Source organism: Alligator sinensis, unplaced genomic scaffold (genome assembly GCF_000455745.1).
Source record: "Alligator sinensis unplaced genomic scaffold, ASM45574v1 scaffold968_1, whole genome shotgun sequence".
Lineage (NCBI taxonomy): Eukaryota > Metazoa > Chordata > Crocodylia > Alligatoridae > Alligator > Alligator sinensis.
Window position 1 is genome coordinate 168,053 of NW_005843177.1, and position 15,086 is coordinate 183,138.

General features: G+C 54.7%; 1 protein-coding gene and 1 pseudogene across 1 annotated transcript in view; one reads left to right on the top strand and one right to left on the bottom strand.

The window, feature by feature from the left end:
- Positions 1-3,319, top strand: part of LOC106721813 (zinc finger protein 501-like) — an 8,545-nt gene extending 5,226 nt beyond the window's left edge. Inside the window, exons 3-4 of the mRNA XM_025194260.1 lie at positions 609-751; positions 1,279-3,319. Coding sequence (XP_025050045.1) covers positions 609-751; positions 1,279-2,403 — 1,268 coding nt within the window. The 3' untranslated portion in view covers positions 2,404-3,319. The remainder of the gene's footprint in view (positions 1-608; positions 752-1,278) is intronic.
- Positions 1-15,086, bottom strand: part of LOC106723127 — a 216,340-nt pseudogene that overhangs the window by 166,057 nt on the left and 35,197 nt on the right.

The following is a 15,086-nucleotide window of genomic DNA, read 5'->3' on the forward strand; positions in this document are numbered from 1 at the left end:
AAAAAAAAACCCTGGTTTTCACCAGAATTGTCCCCTTCCTTTTTCCTCTCTGGGGCCCTGAGTGTCACAAAGTCTGAAGTTCAACACCAGTCCAGGTTCAGGTTCATGGCAAGGCCTTTGTCCTGGTGCAGATTCCTCTGACTTGGCAGGCTACCTGGCACTTGTCAGCGGAGAAAAGCTCCCTGGGCTCATTCCCTGCACCTGAACGTGTCCTGGAAGCAGAGCCCTGCTTCTCCCAGAACAGGGAGCCACAGCTGTAAGTCCTGCCCTCCTCCTCAGCCCATTAGAGCATGAAAGCATTCAGGCTTTGTGCACATGTCCCACATGTGCTTGTCCCAGCAGGGTCCAGGGTGGTGGGGTTGATGCTGGGACAGAAACCCTGATAGTCTGCCTCTGAACTCCATGGAGTAGGGAACAGTAGCCCCGCACAAGGACCTGCTTCTCTCTCCTCCCCAGCACATGGGTTTTGGAAGGAAGACCTTGATTTCTTGAGGGAACACGAGTGTCGAGGTCCAGGCCTACTGGGAGGCCCATTCCAGCGAAAGGAATAGCAGTTTTACCCCTTGCCAGGATGGCAAGGAATAGTGTGGCGTTTGTTCCCCACACAGGAGGTGCCTGGTTCCTGAGCAGAGATGAGGAGCAGCCTCCTGCGGAAGGGCCTGCAGACCTGGAGCCATCATGGACTGGCCCAGGGAGTTTGGGTGAGATGGACTCCCTGAGACTTGAGAAGGAGCAATGGCACAAGAGTCAGGTGAGGCCCCAGAAGGAAAATGTACCGGTGAACCAGGTACCATCTCCATTTGGGCTTGAGAGTGGAGAGGGGCAGACCCCAGAAAGAGCGCTGGGTGCGGGGGAGAATTTGTGGAGCTGAGGGACATAAAGAGCCACAAGAAAGAGGCACTGCATCCCAGGCAAGAGACTGGGGAGGGCCTCGGGGGAAATCAAGAGCTCACTGGCAAGCACAGGAGCATAGCCCAACCCTGTCCCAAAGTCAGGAAAACCTTTAATTGCCCATCACTCATTGCTCTTCATAAGCTAAGGCACGCTGGGGAGAAGGCCCATATATGCATCAAGTGTGCAAAAAGCTTCACCTGCCTCTCAACCCTGGTTGCTCACCCCAGATCCATTCTGGAGAGCGTCCCACTCCTTCACCAAATGAATGATCAGCTTTGTGTGCCCCTCGGGCCTGGTGAAGCACCTACATGTCTACAGGGGGAAGCTTAGGTACCGGTGTGCCAAGTGTGGCAAGACCTTCACCCATTTCTTCTCCCTTCTCAGCACCAGCACATCCACCTGAGGAGTGAGACGCACCACTGTACTGGGTTCGGGAAGAACTTGTGCTGGCAAGACCAGTCCCAGCAGCAGTGTGCGCAGAGGGAGACGCAGCCACAGCATGGCACCAAGTGTGGGAAGAGCTTAAGGCAGCCCTCCAACCTGGCCAAGCACTGGTGCATGCACGCAAGGGAGAAGGCACATCAGTGCTCAAAGTGTGGGAAGAGCTTCAACCTGTCCTTCAACCTGACTAGACACCAGCTCATCAACATGGCGGAAAAGCCACATCAATGCTCGGAGTGCGGGAAGAGCTTCACCCGACCCTCCCTCCTGGCCCAACACAAGCTCATCCACATAAGGGAGAAACCACATCAGTGCTCAGAGTGCGGGAAGAGCTTCAACCGACCCTCCCAGCTGGCCGAACACAAGATCGTCCACACTAAAGAGAAGCCATATCAATGCTCAGAGTGTGGGAAGAGCTTCATCCGATCCTCCTACTTGACCCAACACAAGCTTATCCACACAGGGGAGAAGCCACATCAATGCTTGGTGTGCGGGAAGAGCTTCACCCACCCCTCCAGCCTGGCCCGGCACCATCTTGTGCACACAGGGGAGAAGCCACATCAATGCTTGGAGTGTGGGAAGAGCTTCACCCACTCCTCCAGCCTCGCCAAGCATCAGTTTATCCACAGTGGGGAGAAGCCACATCAATGCTCGGGATGTGGGAAGAGCTTCAACCAATCTTCCAACCTGGCCCGGCACCAGCTCATCCACACACAGGAGAAGCCACATCAGTGCTTGGAGTGTGGGAAGAGCTTCAGACAGCTCTCCACCCTGGCCCGGCACCAGCTCATCCACACAAAGAAGCAGCCACATCAGTGCTTGGAGTGTGCAAAGAGCTTCAGCCAGCTCTCTACCCTGGCCCGGCACCAGCTCATCCACACAAAGAAGAAGCCACATCAGTGCTTGGAGTGTGGGAAAAGCTTCAGACAGCTCTCCACCCTGGACCGTCACTGGCTTATTCACACACAAAAGAAGCCCTATAGGTGCTCAGAATGTGGGAAGAGCTTCAACCAATCCTCCAACCTGGCCCGGCACCAGCTCATCCACATAAAGAAGAAACCATATTAGTGCTTACAGTGTGGGAAGTGCTTCCCCCACTTCTCCAAGCTGGCCTAGCACCAGTCCATCCACATACGGGTGCATCTGTAATGCTTCCAGCAGTGCAGAAAGGGCTTGGGGACGTATACCCGCTCAGCCCCTGCCAGTGTTTGCATCCAGGGAAGCAACCTCATGGTGGTGCAGTGCAGCAAGAGTTCATCCATTGTTCAGCCCTGATAGGGCACTGCAGAACCCAGAGGGCACAGAGGCTAGCCGCCAAGGTTTGATGCAGGGGATGGGATAAAAGGAAAGCCCTCAGGCAGAGACCAGTCCAGGTGCTGGGAGAACCTGTGAGGAGATGACCTTTGCATCAGCCTTGGAGCTTGTGCCATCCCAGTCACTCTCTAAAAGCAGTCGGTGCTGCCAGGGGAGAAGTGCCTTCATAATACGGTGCCCTCCCCAAGACAACTGGCTCCATATGACACCCAGGGACTGTCTTCAGCCAAATCCAAGCTTTGTCCTTTCTCCTGCTCCCAGGTTCCCAGTATGTGAAGTTCTAGAGTGGAAGGGAGGTGGCCATTTATGGCAGGGAATCATTCCCTGCCTTGCACCCTGGCCTCACCTTTCACCCCCGCCACATCACCTCCTTCCTAGGCCTGCACGTGCCCATCATTGTCTGCTAGAAGCTGCAGCTGCCGCGCCACGAGCCCAGTTCGGCAGTTTTGTTTCTCAGCCCCTCGTCAGAACTGCACCACCAGGCGCCAGCTGCTGCCCCCCCCACCCCATCCCAGTCTCTATAACAGACTCTTTGCTAATCAATTGGGCTGTAGGGCTGTGCAAAGCTTTGGATCATGATTCAGGTTCGGGGATGATTCGGAGGCTGAATCTACAAGTCTGAATCAAATCACGTGAAGCTTTAGGCTTTCTGAATAGATTTGGAGCTTCCGATTTGATTCAGAAAAGACATGGAGATTTGGCCATAAGGTATAATGGGGAATCAATGAAATATCTTTAACTTCGTTGTTGTTTGGCTGATTCAGATGAAACTTGTAGTGACGGTAGCCTCTGCTGAGACCATTATGTGTACCAAGTCTCAAGGTGATGGAGGTTCTGGGAAACTGCACCCCAAAACTGAAAGCAAAACTCCTGGCACGTGTGTTTGTGTTAAGCCACAGTGAGGTGAAAACTGCAGGGAGGGTACAGGGCTAGCAATAAACCTGACACAGGCGGCCAGATGCGGAGAGTGCAGCTGGGCTCTAACTCTCCACCTGCAACTTCACCTTGTGCAGCAGCCCTTTGGGTCTCCGCAGTCTGAACCCAGGGGAGAGATCAAAAGGGGATCTCCCCCCTGGCTTTCTCCCCCCTGGTGGTAATGCCATCAGCCAGTAGGAACTGGAGCCTACGATGGCTGTGGCCATGGGTGTCAATGGAGTCATAGTTGACTCCCAAGATGAACATGAGCCGGCAGTGCAACGAGACCGTCAACAAGGCCAATCGCACCGTGCCGTGTATTAGCAGATGCATGACCAACAGAGCGAGGGAGGTGATGCTCCCCCTCTATGCAGCACTGGTCAGGCCGCAGTTGGAGTACTGTGTCCAGGTCTCAGCACCGCACTTCAGGAGGGACACGGAGGATCTGGAGAGGCTCCAGAGGAGGATCACTCACATGATTAGGGTTCTCCGTGCAAGACCCTACGAGAGGCAGTTGAGGGACCTGTGTTTCTTTGGCCTTCACAAGAGACGGCTGAGGGGAGACCTTGGAGCCACCTATAAGTTTTATCAGGGAAGGACAACGGAATTGGTGACACGCTGTTTTCCAGAGCGCCTCAGGGAGTAACTAGGAATAATGGATGCAAAGTAGTGGAGAGTAGATTCAGGTTAGACATTAGGAAGACATTTTTTTACAATAAAGGTGGCCAGAATCTGGAATGGACTTCCAAGAGAGGTGGTGCTGTCACCTAACGCGGAGGTCTTCAAGAGGAGGCTTGACAGTCACCTGGCTGGGGTCACCTGACCTTGGTCCTCTTTCCTGCCGGGGCGGGGGGTCGGAGATGATGATCCATTGGGTCCTTTCCGACTCCATAATCTATCAATCTATGGTCCTGGGGAAGGGCCTGGCCTGGGACACGAGCCGGAGGAGCTTTTGTCTGCTGAGAGCTCCCAGGTCTCCTCGGTTTCAGGGGAATCTGCAGCAGGACAGAGCCCTGAATGGTGACTGCTGTAACATGAATAAGTTCATTGATCGGTACCATGACAAGGCCAAAGACGCAGCCTGTTTGTGCTGGGAGCTGCACACATGCAACGAGAAGGGTCAGGGCCCAGCCTGGGAGCTGCCCAGCCGCAGGGATCAGAACTTGATTCCAGCCCAGCCCCGTGGTTACCAATATTGCAGCCCTGATCCTCTCCCCCTGCATGCAGCACAGCCACTCCAGCACACGGACCCACACCTGGCCCTTACATCTGGTCTCTCACCTGAGTCCTGGGGGGGCAGGGGCTCCTCTCTGGGGACAGGAGGCCCTGGGGTTTCCCTCTCTGCTGACTCTGCCACAGGCCTGTCCGCACGATGGGCCGTTGGTTCCCCCGGCCAGGAATCACCAGGGTCCTGCAGTGCCGCAGTGGACGGCATCTTGTGTGAGGACACCTCCTCGACCTGCACACTCGCTGCGCCCTGGGGACGAGATGAGTGTGTCACTGGGGAGCTGGGACGTGGGCGAGACGGGGCTGGGAGGGAACACGGACATCCCCCCAGCACCCGGCGCCGGGGACAGCAGCGTCCATGGCAGAGGGAAACGCTCTCACTTGGGGCTTCTCGTCCTGCTCCTGCCCCGGCTGAAACCCCTCGGCCAGGGCACGGCCGCGGCGCAGGTGCGCACGCTCGCCCCCACGCCCGGCTCCGCGTCCCGGGGGCAGGAGGGCCAGGAACAGCTCCAGCACCACCAGCTCCAGCCAGTGCTGGCAAAGCTCCCGCAGGCAGCTGCAAACCTCCCACGGCCCCTTGGCTGCCAGGTGGCGGGGCCCGGGGGCAGTGACACCAGGTCTGTGGGGTGGGGGTTATGCCCCAGTGCCAGCTGCGGGGTGCCTGAGGGGATCTCAGCCTGAGGAGGGGCTGCATGGTCTGCATCACCTCCTGCCCCGTGCTCCCAACCCACAGCCCCTGCCCCCGTGCCAGGTTAAGCCTTGCATGGCCCGAGGCGAACACACTCAAGTACCTGGCGCTGGGGCATCGCCCTCACACAGGCAGAAGCTGGGGGTGGGGAGCAGTGCTGGGTGCACGTGCAGAGCTGCTCCTGGCAGAGCCGGAGGGTGCAGGGGGCAGGTGTGGAGGGCTCCCCCTCCCCTCGCAGTGGCTGCAGAGAGAGTGTGAGTGTGAGTGACTGCACCTCTATGCGTGTCTGTGTGTACACATCTGTGTATCTGTGTGCGCATCTCCCTGTCTGACTGTGTGTATGTGTACATCTCTGTGTGTGTGTGTGTTTTTACATGTCTGTCTGCATGTCTATCGGTGCACCGGTCTGTGTGTGTCCTTGCTCTGCGTGGGGAGCTATGGATGTGTGTGTGGGTATGGTATTTGTGGGATGTGCGGTTTTGTACGGAGGAGGGTCTGGCTGTGGGGTTTGTGGGTATGTGGGGTGTGCATGGGAGCCCCCTGCACGCTCCCCCCTGAGCTGGTCAGCACCTGCCCCCACTCTGCAATAACCCAGAACCCAAGTGCCCCGGTGCAGCCGCTCGGATCCAACTTTGGGGGAGCCGCTGCAGCGCCCTGGGCCAGGTCCCCACTGGCTTGTGCAGCCCCCAGTGGCCTCGGCAGCGCCCCCGTGCTGCCCCCCGGGCAGCTGCAGGAGCCTGCAGAAGGCAAAAGAGGGGCAGGAGACAGGTGCCAGCCCCGTGCCTCAAACCGCAATGCCAGAGCTACCGGGATCCCTCTTCTCACCAGTGCTGGCAGCAGCATGGGGCAGGCCCTTCCCTGGGCAAGGGCAGCAACACCGGGCCCTGGAGCCCCTCCCCAGCCCCTCTGGCAAAGGCTTTGCTCCCCACGGCTGGCTCAGGCCATGGGCCTGCTCAGAGCTCAGGCCCTGCTCCTGTCCCGGGGAGCTGACATCTGTGACTGCCTGTGGTGCAAAGGCTGCGGGTTGTGCACTGCTGTCTCGCACCCCTGCACCCAGCACAGAGGCACCACCACAAACGCGTGCGCCACGCAGTCAGAGGCCTTTTCCCCGTCCAGCTCCAGTCTGGCTACGTGCAGTGTCCACTCTGAAACAGGTCTCCACTTACTCAAAGCCTCTCTGTCACCCTCCTTGAAAACCAGAGTGATGATCACCCCCGCTCCATGCCCCCACCAAGTGTTTCCCCCTCTCATTTCCCCATAGGCTTCCCTCAGTTCTGCACCTCCCAAAGCGCAGCAGAGAACTGTTTTAGGAGCCCGTCTTCTCCCGGCGCCCGGCCTTTCCTGGAGTCTCCAAGCACCTCCCGCACCCTGCACTCTTCGTCTAGCCTGTGACCATCCTCTTCACTCATCACTGCATCACAAAGCGCGATGGCATCGCCTCCGTGTCTGGTACCTTGGGCGAGTCCAGATCCTGATAGAAGTCCTCTCCCACACCTGAAATGTCCCCTGTCCCCATAACCCTGCTCCCTCTTCTTCTTCAAGGCCCCCATCCTCTCTCGCCACCTTTATCCTTTTCTCCTAACGGATAGGCACTTTTCATTTTTCTCCATCCACCGCACCTGTTTTGAACATTTGCTTCCTCCCTCTTTCCTTAAACCAGTCCTACAGCTATAAGTCTGGTGTCCAAATTGGCTTTGGAAGCCATCACCAAAGTGTGGACCAGCTGGGCGCAGAAGCGAGCGACGAGGTGGAAGCAGAGGGTTAGCCAGGGGCAGAAGCCAGAGCCAAAGGTCCAGCCAGAGTCACGAGCAGAGAACTGGGATCAGGTGCTGCCAAGGGTCTTACTGGAGCCAGGAGCTGGAGAGCACCAAAGAAGCACATGAAGGTCAAGAGCAAAAGCTTTCACCTTTGCCCAGACAAGGAGGCTGCGGGGCTGGGCCTGGCTTTTAAGCACGGAGCAGGGGTCCTGTTGCCTGGGGCTTCAGGGAACTAGCTGCCCTGATGGCCCCACTTGGCCCAGCTGGGACCAGGGCAGCGCTCCGGGTTTACTGCACGCGGTGCTTGTTCTGGGGGCATGGCCTGGGTCCAGGGCTGTAGCCTGGTCTCATTGCACAGGGGGCCAAACTCAATGGACCACCCTGCATTAAATGAGCTCAAAACATGTCATCACAGCAAACCCACGTCAATGGCTGCAAACCCGTGTGATCCTGCTTCTGTGGGCATGGCTGAGCTATGTCTGGGGCAAGAGACAGACTGACAGACGCAGGAGGTGTCATGAAGGCTGAAAAAGCACAATAGCTCATGAACCGCTGACATGGATTCAATTAAAGCTAAAAGGGATATGATCCAATCCCAACAGCCGCTCTATTGCTGGTGCAGAAGGAGCTGGGGACACACTCCATGCGCTGGCCAGTAGCAAGCCGGGTGGTAGTGCTGACCGGTGTTCCCTGCCCCAGGGGCTCACCACCAACATGTTCAATATCCCGGGCAATGGCATCCAGCCACAAAGTTGTTACGCAGATTTTGTGTAGTAACAACATTGTTGCTGCTTCCACTTCACTGGGGGAACATGTGGCCAGTTACTACTTCAGACAAGTTAATGCATCTTAAAAGTATGGTCTGGGGGCCTCCACGGTCCCCACCCCCTGCTGGCTGTCTCTGGCTAAGTCCCCCACCCACTCTGCAGCTGGGCACGTTCACCCCAAAACCCTGCCACTTGCACCCACCGAGGCTCGGGCTGGTCTCCCAGTATGCAAAATCCACCTGGGAAGCCGCCAGGCACTTTGCAAAGTCCCCCACAGGAGCTGATGCCTGGCCAGCCTGCTCTGCTTCCAGGGCTTGTGTCTGGCTGCCCTGCACAGACCCCCGAACCTTTGCACAAAAGCTTTGCAAACACACAGCTATCCTACCTACTTTCCCCACCTTCTTTTCGCGCTCTTTTCCACCCTGGCGTCAAACTGTCTGGTTTTTTTTCACACCAAAATGAGGCAGGGGGGGCGGGAGGGGACCTGCACCACTTGAGGCCTATAAATTTGGGGAACAGTGGTCACACTGCGTGTTCACAGTATCGACGAGAGAGGGGAGGCGGATGAAACATGGCTAAACACCAGAGGCAGAGAAAAATAGGAATGCAGCATTTGACAAGACTGCAGGTCGCAGAACTGGGGTGCAGGGGATCTTCGAGACCCTGGCGGAGCGCAGCTTTGCAACCTGCGACTTGAAAGAAAGCAGCACCGTTATGCATTCATTGGTAAGTGAGGCCGGAGGGGGCCGGTTGTTTACTTCAGCTTTCTTGTAAATCCGGTTTCTTGCAATGTTTTGTCTGTAGCTGGTTGGTGCCTGTTGGTTTTCAATAAAAAATCCTATCCTCTTTTTCTATGCTTTCATAGTAGCTCCACGGTGGCTGCTCCTGGAAGAGGAAGAGGCCACTTCTTTCAGCATTCTCTGAGCTATATGCCATGGTATGTATTACTTATATTAGACTTTTGTTATATAGAGTTCTCCAGCAGCATAGAGAAGCGGGCATGGGTACTTGAGAAGCGGCATGCCGCCACCAAGGCAGCCCTCCCCTCCCCAACATGACGGGGAGGCGGGGAGCGGCCCCAGCCCAAAGGGAAGATAGAAAATGGCCCTGGCCATCCGAATCTTGTCCTGCCTCTTGATCTTTAGTATCTTTCGCAGGCAGCACAAGTGGAAGTGGTTTAGTTTCTTGGCATGATGCTGGTAAATGGTCCAGGTTTTGCAGGCGTAAAGGAAGGTCAAAAGGATGATGGCTTTGTACACCGTCAGTTTTGTCGACATGCTGATGCTTCTGCAGTCCCAGACTGACTTAAGGAGTCTGTCGAAGGCCACGCTAGCTTTTGCTAATCTCGCATTGACTTCGTCATCCACATGGACAGCATGCTACCTAGATAGGCAAACTTGTCGACCATACGCAGTTGTTGGCCTTTAACTGAGACGTGGTTCCTGGGGTGTTGTGCCAGGCACAGGTTGAAACATCACATCAGTCTTCTTCGTGTTGATAGTGAGTCCAAAGCTGTCACAGGCTGATGAGAGTAGGTCCACGGTTCGTTGCATGTCAGCCTGTGAGCCTGCACATAACACACGGTCAAAGAGGAGGTCACGAAACACGGCCGTCTGGACTTTGGAGGTTGCTCGGAGCCTGCACAGGTTGAAGATGTCTCCGTCAAAACGGTACCTGATCCCCATACCGAGGTCATCATCTTGGAAGGCGTCCCACAGCATAGCAGAGAGTACCATGCTGAAGAGAGTAGGTGCAAGCATCTGTGCCCGGAAAGGAGTCAGAGCATTTGCCATTCGCATGGACACGTGCCATCATGCCATTGTGGAACTGTCGAACCATACTGATGAATTTTTCAGGGCATCCATATTATTTCCCAGAGGCCTTCATGGTTCACCGTGTTGAAGGCTTCGGTTAGACTGATGAATGAGGAGGTTGATGTCCTGTTCCTGGCACTTTTCTTGAAGCTGCCGGACTGCAAACACCGTGTCAGTGGTTCTGCATCCTTTTCTGAAGCCGCATTGACTCTCAGGCAGTAGGTCATTTAGACGGGCAGATGAGACCCCCGTGAATACGTATATAAATAGACATGTACATAAGTAAATACAGGCCCTTTCCCGTGGCTCACTCTCTCCTTCCCTCCCTCGGTCCCTCTATCCCCGTGACTGCCCTCCCCCTGGCCATGTCCCAGCAAATTCTGATGGGGAAAAATTCCCTCCCTGTCTCCCCATTGCACCCTGGGGTCTATTCACCACCCTCCCTTACACGTTATAATGTTCAAATTGGTGCTGGCCCCCATGCCCACTGTAGTAAGTATAATGGCTCGAATAAGGAACTGGCTTTTGGGCTGGGATTAGGGCTAGAAATCCTTCTTGGGCCACCCTATGGCATACCTCTGTGCCGTCGCAGGACTCTTCTGCACATCTCTGATCAGAGACTTGCCCAGCCCAAAGCGTGGTCTGGCCATGCCAGGCTGCCAGTTGACAGCCCCCCATGCCCACTGTTCCAAGTATATGGGCTTGAATTAGGAACTGTTTTTGGTTTGAGATTAAAGATGGAAGTCCTTATTGGGCCACCCCACACTGTGACTCTGTGGCACTGGGGGACTCTCCCAGGCATCCCTGACCAGAGTGTTGTCCATCACAAAACGCGGTTTGGCTCTGCCACGCTGTCAAGTGAGACCCCCTGCCAGCCACTGTACTGAGTATAATGGCTTGAATAAGGAACTCTTTTGGGGCTAGGATTTGGACCCGAATAAAGAACTGGCTTCTGGGCTGGATTAGAGATGGAAACGCTTCTTGCCCCACCCCATGCCATGACTCTGTGGCACCGGTGGACTCCCCTGGACATCCCTGACCAGAGTCTTACCTGGCCCAGAGCGCGGTTTCTTCATGCCAGGCTGTTAACTGGCAGCCCCCATGCCCACTGCACTAAGTATACGGGCTCGAATAAGGAATTTCTTTTGGACCGCAGGTGGTCGAGTCCCTGGATGGCAGCCATAGGTGAGACTCTCTTCTCCAGGGACTTGGCTAGGAGGGCACTCCCCAGGTTGGTTTGCCACTGACTATGACTGTGATCCATTCTGGGCTACAGCTAAAAGTTAATACTTAAGGTTTTCTTAGGGAGTGCCACTGTCTCCCTTTTCCCTTGTCATAAACTTGTTTTAATTTAACATTTGCTAGTGATCGAGCAGGTTGCTTTAAATGATAACACACAGTTTTAAGTTACTTTACCAAGTGTCTGGAGGTAGATGTGAAACGCAGTTGAAAAATGCCAGGGGCCTGTATACACATGCTCTGGGGTGGGGAGAAGGGTGCTTTAAATAGAATGGCTCTGCGAGCCACTCTAATTAAAGCACCCCCAGCGTCACATGTATTCAGTGTCCTGCGCTTCAAATTGGAGACGGGGGTGCTTTAACAAAGCTTGTCTGAAGAGCTTTAGTTAAAGCACTGACTGCCTTTTTGAAACACGTGGACAGTGAATACACATGATGCGGAGGCTGCTGGAGTGCGCTAATTAGCATGCTTCAGCAGACTGGCAGCAGACTCAGTTAATTGAGTCTGCTCTGCCACGTGCTAAATACCACGCGCAGGAGCAGAGGTCCATCACGTGTACTGGTGCCCTATATTTGCATGCAGCCATTTGTCCTGCCATCCAGTGCCTGGTGGAACAGCAACATAAATGTTTTAAAGGTTGCATGTCAGCTGGCTGGCTAACACCCAAAAAGCTAGCATTGCGTTGAGCAGGGACATGCCCAGATTTCTTCAGGAGGCTCCTTGGTAGTGGGGACACATTTTGGGATACTTCTATGAGGGTTTTGTCCCATGATCCCAGGAAAAGGGCAGCTTCTTTCATAGATTTCATAGACATTAGGGCTGGAAGGGACCTCAGAAGATCATTGAGTCCAGCCCTCTTCCCAAGGGGCAGGAAGTCAGCTGGGGTCATAGGATCCCAGCAAGATAAATGTCCAAATTTCTCTTGAAGACGTTCAATGTAGGTGCATGAACCACCTCCGATGGCAGGCTATTCCAGACTTTGGGGGCTCGGACAGTGAAGAAATTCTTCTTTATGTCCAGCCTAAAATGGTCTTGCAGGAATTTATAACCCTTTGACCTTGTCATCCCTTGGGGCGCTGTGGTGAACAATCATCCCCCCAGATCCTGGTGACCACTCTGATAAACTTATAAGTGGCCATCAGATTGCCCCTGAGCCTACGCTTTTTGTCACAGGTCAGCTGGGCACTGTGAGTATATCAATTTAGCCACTGGGCCATTTGGTTCGCAATCAAGGAGGCAGAGTTGGAAGTAAAGCAATGGCAAATTTATTATAGCTTACACACACACACAACAGTTAACAGAAAGATAAATGTAATAAGTAAATAATGGGGTTTTAAAGAGCTAATAGTAAATAATAACAACAGATAATAACAACAGAGAGATCCATCTGTCACAGGCTGGCTGGGCACTGCGAGGGTATCAGCCACTGGACTGTTTAAAACAACAGATAGACAGACATAGGTTGGCAACTGTAACAGGGGCGCCTCTTTGAGGTCCGTTTACTGGTGGCCCCGCCCACCTGTTATGGGCCAACCACCTTCCTTCTCGCCTGCCATGCCTTGTTGTTAATTGATTAATAGATGTAATTAAGTGGGAGGCTGCTCATTTCCTGCCCTGATGCCAGGGGGTGCTATCTGCGGCTCCGTTCCTTCCTTACACTGCAGCTCAAGCCTCGCAGATGGAACTGACGTTGTTCAGTCTGGGCCTTATTATAATTTGGCCTCCCTGGGCTCTCCGCTGCCCTGTTTCATGCTGTGCCTTCCCTGGCGCTCGGGCTCTCCATAGCCCCGTCTCACACTGCGCCTTCCCCAGTGCTCGGGCTCCCCGCAGCCCTGTCTCGCTCCGCGCCTCTCTGGCGCTCAGGATCTCCACAGCCCTGTCTCGCTAACCACCTCACTGGCGCCTAGGCTTTCCACAGCCCTGCAAAGTGCTGTGCTCTCTCTGGCACCGGCATCAGTGTACCCCAAAAGCCGTTCCCTTTCTGGCGCGGGGATCAGTGCACCCCAAAAGCTTCGCCCTCTCCGGTACCGGGGTCCCCATGCTGCCATGGGTCCCCTATGAGGCCTCCTCCTTCCACCAGTCTTAAACAGCAAACAAAATGCAAGCCCCTGGGCTATAACATAAAATCCAAGCTGCCCGGCTATGATATCATTCAAACCATACCGGGGAATACTCCGTTGCTGCTCCTGCAGTCAGGCTTCTCCCCTTTGGTTGCTCTGGGAGAGCTCCTTCCCCCTTGGTTGCTGGCAGGGAACTGCCATCCTGGCCTCAGGCCTGGGGTTTATATGTGAGCCAGGCCCTGCCCTTTCCGGTCAGCTGACCGCTGGCAGGTGTGGGCCACTAACTCACTCTGGTTGCCCTGGTAACCAGCAGCTGGGGCTACCCACTCACTGCTAGGGCTCTTTCCTAGCAGTTTCCACTCTTTAAAGGAGCAGGGCACCTAAGTGGTCTGCGACAAGATTCTAAGTGCTCTGCGTCACACCTCCCCCGCTTAAGACCCTCACTCACTCGAGTGGGTCTTCATATTTTCAGGTATTGCATCCATCCTGGGCTTCTCTCAGCCTTTCTTCAGTTACCTGGAAACTCAGGAACAGGAGGCGGAGGTTTTCAGGTGCCTCCTACTCGCCTTTTCCCCGAGGGTGCACCATGTGGGATTTGCTGGGAGTTACCCTGCCACAGGTAGTCCCCCCACATTAGCCAGCCTTGGTAGGGCGCAACTTAGGCCTGTCTTTTCTCCTCTTCTATGGCCTTTAGATGATCACGAGGATGGCTCTGGGCATGGTGTATTCTTCCAGCCGAGACTGCAGGCGCAGCACCGTAGTCATTGGGAGCCCGCCTCTTTGCTGCCCCTCTGTCCTTCTCCACTCGCCATTTGTAAGGTCTTGGCCTTCCTCTTCCTGTCACCTAACCGGCTGGCAGGGCTTGAGCCTTACCCCCTACTTGACCGGCCGGCCGTGACTTGAAGGTTCTGGACTTAAAGGGGCCACCCTGCCTTTTAGTAACAGGGTCAGGGTTCCCTGTTACAGCAACTTACCGATAGTCCCTCAATGCCAGGCACGTGCCAGGTGATTCCAGCGAAGTCAGGCATCCCCGATCAACGCTGTCCAAGGGATTACCAGGGAAGATCCCTTGATCAGGATCCCATCCTCACTCACACGGGGAGTCGGGGGTCCGGGTGTGGAACACCAGTGACTGTGCTGTTCCCTCCTTCCTGTTGGTCAACTGACGCACACGCTTTTTATACCTAGTCTTATGCTAATCTGTTGGCTTTAGAGCCATTCACAATCTTGTCCTATAGCTGTTACCCTATGGGATTAAAAGGTGTTAAAAATTATTATAAAAGGTTACTACCCAAACTTGGGTTTATCCAATAAGCAAATTACAACGCAGCATCTTCAGGTTTGAAATTAACATTACCCCGCCTAAATCCAACCCCTTTAGATCTCTCTGACTATGCTTTTTGAGACAGGCTTTCCTGGAATGTGCAGCATTGCATTGAAGGCTCATATTCATCTTGTGGTCAGTCATGACCCCCAAGTCCCTTTCAACTGTAGTGCTAACCAGCATAGCATTGCTGAGCCTATAAGCATGCTGCGGGTTTTTCCTCCCAAGGTGGAGAACCTTGCATTTTTTGGTGTTAAACACCATCAGGTTCTCATCCGGCCATTTCTTGAGCCTGTCAAGATCTGCTGGAACACAATCCTGTCCACAGGTATGGATTCTGTACCCCAGAGTTTGGTATCATTGGCGAACTTGGCCAGTCCACTTCTGGCCTATGATGCTCGCCAGCTCCTTAAGTACCCTGGGATGTAGATTGTCAGGGCCGGCTGACTTGAAGGTATCCCGCCTCTCAAGGTGTTCTTTCACGAGGTCAGCATTGATGGAGGGCAGGGAATCTCCCTCACCCAGGCCCCCCTGTCCCGTAGTGGGCAGGGACGTCCCATGGGACTGATGAAAGACCGATGCAAAGTACCCATTTAATAGGTTGGCTTTTTCCTGGGCGTCAGTTGTCAGTTGCCCCATCTGGTTC